The sequence below is a fragment of the Drosophila rhopaloa genome, unplaced genomic scaffold (genome assembly GCF_018152115.1).
Source record: "Drosophila rhopaloa isolate 14029-0021.01 unplaced genomic scaffold, ASM1815211v1 contig_163, whole genome shotgun sequence".
NCBI classification, from domain to species: domain Eukaryota; kingdom Metazoa; phylum Arthropoda; class Insecta; order Diptera; family Drosophilidae; genus Drosophila; species Drosophila rhopaloa.
In genome coordinates, this window is record NW_025335043.1 from 4,912,543 (window position 1) to 4,920,610 (window position 8,068).

Genomic DNA, 8,068 nt, shown 5'->3' on the forward strand with positions numbered 1-8,068 from the left:
TTTCTAATCTTTTCCTCAATCTGGAATAACCACCAAATTTCAAATTAAAAATGTACTTAAAGTTTCCAGATCTAAAGATATCGATATTTTTAGACCGATTTTTAGGTACTTTTATTTCAACGGCATTTTTTTTAGTCCAAGATGCGGTCATATTGTGGTCGACTCGCATTTGTTTTGAAATATTTAATTTTGTTTTTCGGTCAAAATGTTTAAAAAACTGAAGCCAGGCGAAAGCGAGGAGGATGTCCTGCGAATGGCAGCTGAGTTCAATGCGGAGAAAGTAAAAAATCCCGAGTTCCAACCTGCTGCGGCCTTTGTGCGAGTGGATAAAGGTAAAATTGTTGCGCTTCTATTGTACCAGATACATTGCTTATTTACAATTTTTTTTCTTTCAGCTCCCAAGAAGTCTATGTTTGCCCAGAAACGTGAGCAGGCGAAACTGGGACGCATTACCTCGGTTCCAGAAAAAAAGCAGGACGAATTTTCTCCCACAGTTAAAGAAATCCAAAAGATCCCAACAAGTGTCTTGAAAGAAAATAAAACACATGTTACCCAGGTTCTGCTTGATGAAATTCAGGAAAACATTCTCGGCGATGTGAAAGGAAGTAAAATAGATCCTAGTTCCCTAGGCAATGTACTGGGAGAAATTGTAGAAAGAACTGAAGGATCTACAGGACCTGCCCTCCATCCAATAAGACAGGTAACATTTATAATCCAAAGAATGGTGGAATATGTATGCTAACATTCATTCTGTTTATTTTAGGTCAACACCAGCAAACCCTTAAGCATTTTTGCCAAACAACTTTTAGGAACAAGCTCACAGAATCCTAAAATATCAATGACCAAGTCTGATTCAAATGAAAATGATACAAGTTCTATTGTAAGAGATGCCAAACTGTGCAAAGAACTGCACCAAGAAAATCTAAATGTCCTTAGCCAAATGAGCGAGCAGGACATTTTGGCTGAGAAAAAAAAGTTGCTTGCTTCTTTAGGTAAAAAAATTCGTTTCTATAAAGCTAAATTGCTCTATAAATACGCAAATTTTTTTTACAGATCCCTCGCTGATTGTATTGCTTTCCAAGAAACGTCAAACCAGCAACAAACCTGTAGAAAAAAAAGTTGTTCCGAAGATAATTGAGGCACCTCCACAGCCACCAAAAATCACACAGTCTTCAGAAGCTTCTAGTCCAGTGATTTCCTCTCTGCCACATTCAAATCCAGCTCTAGAGCTTTTGCAACAGAGCAATGCAGGCAGTTGGGTTAATTTCAATCTTGTGGAGGAACACAAGCTAGCGTGGATGCGGGATATTCCAACCAAATTAAGCGAATTGAAGCCAGGACAGCAGTTCAATGCACGTTTTGATTGGAAGGGTGTGCTTTTGCCTCACACGCTTAAAAATCAGGATACTTCAATACAACTGGATGAACGAGAACTCTATTTACATGGGGAGGAGGCAGATCGTCCGGGCTATGCACTTCAAGAGCTGTTTCGCTTGGCAAGGTGAGCTTTGAATTTGCTAAACAAAAATGATTACTTATCTTTAATTAAACTTTTCCAGATCCACTGTCTTACAGCAAAGAATTTCTGCCTTTGGAGCGATAGCGGGAATATTCAGCATCTACAACCAGGGTTTTTACGATCAGGTACTGTCTTTACCAATATCGAAAATATTTTTCCTACTACGCTTTGGTCTAGATGACAATGCCCCCGCTCAACTTGAGGTTGTGAGCCGAGCTCTAGCTAACCTATTCTATAATGAAACGGACGAAGTGCTCCTCGATCATATTCAGGATAATGCCTACTGTCATTGGCAGCCAACGCTTCAGGTCTTGGGAAATGGCAGCGATGATAAAGAAGGAAATACAGATACAAATTCTATAGCTTTTCTACAACGCTACATGAAGCTACTAACCACAAGTCAATCCGTGCGCGCGGAAGTAGAGGAAGATGAGTCGGAGAGCCGTATGTCCATGGATGACTTTCAACTGGCGGAGACAGATCTCATGGAATGCCTGCTTCGAACCAATATATTGCAAAGGATTCGGTAAGAAATAATATTCAAATGGATTATAAAAAGTTCCTACTACAAAGCTCTGTTTTTTAGATTTATCTTGAACTCAGTGAAACCAGACAATAGCACAGTGGAGTCCTGTCTAAAATTGCTTATAAGGATAGCTCGCACAAGTATCAAAGTGGCTCGACAGTTAGCTAATGAAAGTCATCTTATAGAAATACTTTTTACTCATTTTCTACCCTCTTCGAATGGAAATAATCAGTTTTATGGTCAACCCCAAATTCTTTTTCTGAAACTGATTCGGGTATTAATTTGTCAACATTTGGATATAGCCAAGAGCCTTTCTAAGGGAGTCCTAATTGTTCGGCTGCAACAATACTTGTTCTTTCAAGATAATAATGTTTGTATAAATATATTTGTGGAATTATTTTATTTAATGAGAATCTCATTGGCAGGTCCAGATGGTGCGCGTTCAGATCGAGGCACTGCGCATCCTGCGCTGTCTGCTGCTCCTGGGAATCGTGGATCGTGATATTTTCAGGTGGGTGAGTGCTAACCAAGTAGCACTATTACCTCATCCCACATAAACTTGTCATTTACTGCGATGTAACACTTGATGGTTTCATAAGCGGTGTCGCAGCCATCTTTTCCCTCTGGGGAGAGTTCCATATATATCGATGTATATTTACCAAAATAATTTACCTACTCTGAGTTCCACATGCGCTGACTAGTCCATTGATTGTGTTGTGTATTTGCTCCGGTAAAACTTCCAGCAGTGACTCCAGGTGCACTACGTTTTGCGAGTCAATCTGTGGGGCAACATAGTAGTAGTAATGTATACATTTACTGGAAGGTTTTAAGGAGAGTATACCAACCAGTCCAACCATGTCAAACATGCAGTGTACAAAGCATTTGAGGCCTGGATCATTGGGTAAAGATCTAGTCTTGGTCAACTGGTCCATTTTTTCTTTTATTTAGGAGGTATGTGTTTATTATCACTGAGTTTTTTAAAAATGTCACTTACCTATGGAGACTCCTGTCTGATTTAAGCATCGCAATTGCAGTTTCTTCGCTTGTTTAATTAGCATGGGATTTAACTCCAGCTGTTTGGAAGAAGCTTAGTGCATTTTCAATGCAGTTGTGTGAAAAACTTACTCCTTGATTTGCAGGAATGAAATCATATACAATAAGTACTGCCAGAAGAAGTCCGAAATTCCAGGACGCCATTGTAGAAATGAAATCAAACTGAACTTCGTTTAGACTGCAGCTCACTTTTATAGCCAGACTCAAAATCGAGTAATAATAATAACTATGATTTGGTATCACTTGCAGGCAGTTCCAGTCCGCATTTCGCCAGCTGCTGGACTGGCATGGCAATCATTGTGCTTTCGATGGGGTGGGCGGATCGGGGCTGGTGCGCCAACACGCATCCGCCCTGTTGGTCGCACTGGTGGCAAGTGGCGAGAGCGGAATGTGCGACGTCGAGGGGCAGAAACTGCTGGTGGAACCGCTGAACAATTGCTGCTGCAGCTGGCTGCATTCAGCTACCCGTGTCGAAAAGATCAAAGATGTAAGTGATTTCAGTTGATCTCTGTTATCAGATTACCTTCTAGACGATTCAATTTTTAAGATCAAAAGAAGACATTTCTTTTTTGCCAAACATTTCTGAAACTGTTTATATGATATTTCTAAGATTAAGCTAAGATAGTTAATGTGTTCATAACACTATAATTAAATTTAAATCCTAAAACAAACTCTGTTCTCATTTGTATTTCTAGTTTAGCCAGATGACACTATTAAGTGCTGCATTGTATGCCGTCTCCTGGTTTTCTCGAAGTGGCTTTTTAGGAACTACCAGTTTTCAGCCCTTTCTGCGCAGCATACTGCCTAAATTTGTGCAGTCCAGTGGGTTTATAGCAATCGTTCATGACCTGGCGTAAGTTAAGCATGGAAGCCACTTATTCAATAACTTTTAATTGTTATTTCGCAGCAAGGGTTCCGTAATGCTGCGACGCCCTGTTGATCGGCGCCACGTGCATGCGGCGTTGCCTAATGTGGGCGCAGTGCTGATGCACGACTACGGGCCGCAGCTTATTGTCAGTGAGACGTATCCGGTGCACCTGTTGAGTAACCTCTGGGCCCTGCTCACCGTTTCGCTGGAGAGCGGCGAGAAGCCATTGTTCGCGGCACTTATGCAACCACCGGTGCTGGAGCCACTGGCCGAGTATCTGCGCCAGTTGAGCTCCCAGCTGAACCGCGTCCTGGCCACCAATTTCTTTGCCCGCACCGAGCTGAGGTTCATCCACCAGCTGCTCACCACGGACGGAATGGAGACCTATCTTGAGCGCCGGCAGTTGCTTCAGTTGGTCTACAACTACCTCTGCTGTCTGTCCACCGCCCATGCCACCCAAATCAAGAGTACCTTCGAGCGCTTTATCTTCAATGGAGAATTCGTGAAACTCGACGAAGCAAGCTTAAAACTGCTGCAGCAAACATGCCTGGAAATTGTGTATCCGCATATAATAGCTGTACGTATTTATTGACATTTTAAAAAGGAAAAACGCATTTTTACCTTAGAACCTCATTCTTATTTAAAAAATTATTGTTTACTGCATATAAATGAACAAAAATACAAGATGCAATATCACTTTAATTTAATTTAATAATCATCATTATTTTGAATACTTAAGAGATTTAATTTAACGTGACTTTTTATTCGTTGTTCTCGATTTAGATAGATTTTTATATATTTTCTCTTTTATCCTTATGGTTTTTTTTGCTTTGCCTATAGGACAACTCGGAGCCTTCCCTATCCTTGAGTTATACCCAAGCACCCATCCTGCCCGCCGACTGGCCTTTTTTCCAGTTGCGGCTTATCCTTAGCAATTACTTGCAAAATGTGCAGCAGCGACCGGCGGCAATATTCTCAGGTAAGAACTCACACATCAAACTTTGCTATTCTTGGGAAAAATAAATATTTTTCTTTCTGAGCAGAAAATCAGGTGGTGCGCATGACGTTGACATTCGTGCGGCAACTGGAGCAAGAGGGCTTGGAGATTGTAAGCCCGCTGGAGAAGCTAATGTATCTGATGATTAGCTTCATGGGTCCCGACTCCCAGTTTCTTGCTCCGGATTTGCATGAGCTGCTTCGGGATTGCCTTATGGATTTCTACAAGCAGAATGCCGCGCATGACTTTGACTTTGAAGCGGAGCTGGTAGATAAGGCCAGGTTTGAGCCGCTTTACTATCTATTTGTGGAACACTTCGAGGCAGCTAGTTATGGCGATGAGCTGTTCAGTTCTTTAGTGCTGTTGCCATTAGCACAAAAATACGATAACAAGTGGCGAAGGCGTCTTTGGTCCGAACATGTGCAGGCAGTGCGTTTCATAAACTGCGATGAGAGTTTGGTGAGTGCAAAAAAGGATTTAAATAACGATACCCTAGTTCTGAGTATATTTCATTTCTACAGCTAATGGGCGGCTTGTCTGCCTATTTGGAACCCGTGGAACAGGAGCCTTCGCTGGTGCAGCTTTACGGTGATGCATTGCAGCAGCAGCTAGTTCGCCCTGGCAGCATTGCCCATCGGATAGCACAGCACCACTTCAACAACTCGACGGTAGTGCATAAAGCCAAATTGTTTTGATTATCTTAACGTTAATTGCTGATAGTTCAAAGAGTGTGATGAAAGTACGATAAAGCTATTTAATTTTGGAATCCAAAGTCTTTTAAATGTGACAATGTTATATTTTTAAGGCAAGCTGATTTGGGCTTATCTGCAGAACGTTTAAATTGCTACCTCGGGGTAAAGCATTTTGGTATTGATTTTTTGTGAATTATTAGAATAACATTCAGTAAGTAAATAACAATGTCACTGTATTTCGTTCGGCTAAGTGATTAAAGTTATACATTTTCTTTTACACACAAAGTAATTGCTGGAAATTCCCTCAGGTCGTTTGTCAATACTGCGTCGCATTTTGACGATAGTGGCCCGTGGACAGCTAAGTTAAATAATTAGTCTTGAGGTCGTATTTTAGTTGGAGGATTTCTAGGTTGTGTAACAGTGCGTTTAAGGTAATTACGCCGGGCCATCCGCCATTGGCAGGCTGTCGGTTGCAGAGCATTTTGCTATCGACCTCAATTAATTAACATCATTTGACTTATTGACACATGGGCCACGACAGCTTGGCTCCTCCTTTGGGGCTATCGCAGCCGTAAGCTTTGACGGCTGATAAAATACATATATGTAATTAAAATGAACACAATTGAGGGGCCAGTGCTAATTAAATCATTTGATCTAAGTACTCGTGCATGTTGGTTTTTTTTTTGTTACTCTCCTATACGCCTTGAGTTGTGTTTCAGCACCCCACACCCACACTTGGCAAATGACTTGTCACGGGGCTTTTGTTTGACACATGGCGTATGCGCAACATTGGGCCACATAATTCAACTTTCGCATGATGTATACCCATCGAAAAGAATAACTAAACAACGCGAGGCGTGAACCTATGAGTGTTTGTGTGATAATTGCCTTTAAATGGACGCTAATTATTTTATAACTGCGAGGTGCTAGCGCCGTCGGTAAATATTTGCGAAGACCTCATAAATTTAACCAACGCTAATCTGTTAAGTCAACCCAAATTACATTTCGATCGAATGGTCTATTAATAGGCAGTCCAAACGTGATTGCCACTTGAGAAATCAAAACTGATATTGAACGCGGTGCATAAATTTATAGATTCAAAGCTAATTGCATTGTTATCATATACTCCTTGAAAATGAATCACAGGGGACTTAAATCAGTTTTGGTTTGATTTGGGAAGAAGGTTGTGCAAAAAAGAGAAAATAACATTTCAAAGAGACTAGCATTCACTGAACAACTTTTAAAAGACCATTAGAATAAGCTGCTGCATTTCAACTTTTTTTCAATCTTTATTAGCTTATTTGGTGTTTCTTTGCACAACAAAATCAATAAAGTGGGCCAATGTGTTTGTTTGATAAGGAGCCAAGGTCTCACAGAGTTACATTTACCCACTTTGTGGGTTGTAGGCTAAATTTCTAGGTATTTGTATATGTATGCCGGTATCCGGAGTCCCTTCTTATCGTTGATAAAAACATTTGAAATGCTAGATAGCGAACACCCATTTATTGGAGGTACTCAATATTAATGTGCTTGCCAGTTAATGAAACCCATTGGCCTCCGTTGGCGATCACCACCTCCAAATATTTGCATAGCATATGCACTTGACAAAGAAACCGGTTCTGATTGCTACCCTCCTCTCGGGATTCCCCAATTGTCATCCAGCTCCATGGCAAAATATTTGCCCTTTTCAAAGGTGTGTCATATGGCAATATCTCTCTTTTGTATTTGCCATCAGTTGGTAAATATTTGTAGCAAGTCAATGGTGACAAAAACAGTCAAGTTTATAAAATTATCTTTTGGAGCTTCTTTTGACTGTAATGTAGTAGTAAAATAAAATTTAAATATTTTAAAATTGAAAAAAAAAATATTTTCAATGTTTTTAAAATACAAGCATCTTAATATTAATTAACTTATTTCTCAGAGTATTTATTATCATTAATACTTTGATTTAATGAATAGAACCCAGACTATCTGGAAAGCCGTTTCAAAAGTAATGATTATATATATTCCCTCCACTTAAAAGTTTTCTTAAGGTGATAAACTTGAATTTGTAACGGTTGAAGTGTATCCAAATGCATACAAACGACTCACTTACCAAGTTCTGGTTACAACTACCTGAGTCATTTTCCAACTCATTCAGTTGTAAGCACGAAGGTATGAGTTTTCGAAGCGTACTATCTCACTGCGATATACCAAACATTTTTAAGGGTGCAAAAGCCACCACCAAATTTCAGAACTCCAGATATCTCACAGATACGATACCAAACTCAGCGAACTCCGGTTGCGCGTGTGTGAAGTGGAATTTTTATGCCGCATGTTTGGGTGAACTTGTGTTCGTTCGATCTTGCTATATGGTATATAGGTCCGTTATGCTGTCGTTTGGTAACCCAGCATTTGTTTGTTCGCCGCATTC

At 40.3% G+C, this 8,068-nt stretch overlaps 2 protein-coding genes across 3 annotated transcripts; one reads left to right on the forward strand and one right to left on the reverse strand.

Annotated features, from left to right (window-relative positions):
- Window positions 1–152: 152 nt before the first annotated feature.
- LOC108053915 (RNA polymerase II-associated protein 1) lies at window positions 153–5,729 on the forward strand. The gene is made up of 13 exons (XM_017136649.2): window positions 153–332; window positions 396–700; window positions 764–992; window positions 1,054–1,501; window positions 1,560–2,045; window positions 2,106–2,415; window positions 2,471–2,556; window positions 3,348–3,585; window positions 3,794–3,951; window positions 4,006–4,543; window positions 4,807–4,945; window positions 5,010–5,422; window positions 5,485–5,729. The coding sequence occupies exons 1-13, from the start codon at window positions 206–208 to the stop codon at window positions 5,656–5,658; spliced, it is 3,651 nt and encodes a 1,216-aa protein (XP_016992138.2). The 5' UTR covers window positions 153–205; the 3' UTR covers window positions 5,659–5,729.
- LOC108053916 (general odorant-binding protein 69a) lies at window positions 2,427–3,279 on the reverse strand. Of its 2 annotated transcripts, none has more exons than XM_017136652.2 (5): window positions 3,171–3,279; window positions 3,040–3,118; window positions 2,891–2,934; window positions 2,722–2,824; window positions 2,427–2,668 (listed from the first exon to the last, which is right to left on the reverse strand). In XM_017136652.2, the coding sequence occupies exons 1-5, from the start codon at window positions 3,240–3,242 to the stop codon at window positions 2,568–2,570; spliced, it is 399 nt and encodes a 132-aa protein (XP_016992141.1). In that variant the 5' UTR covers window positions 3,243–3,279; the 3' UTR covers window positions 2,427–2,567. The 2 variants fall into 2 exon arrangements, with proteins under 2 accessions (XP_016992141.1, XP_016992139.1); XM_017136650.2 differs by having other exon boundaries at window positions 2,891–2,982; window positions 3,171–3,270.
- Window positions 5,730–8,068: the final 2,339 nt, after the last annotated feature.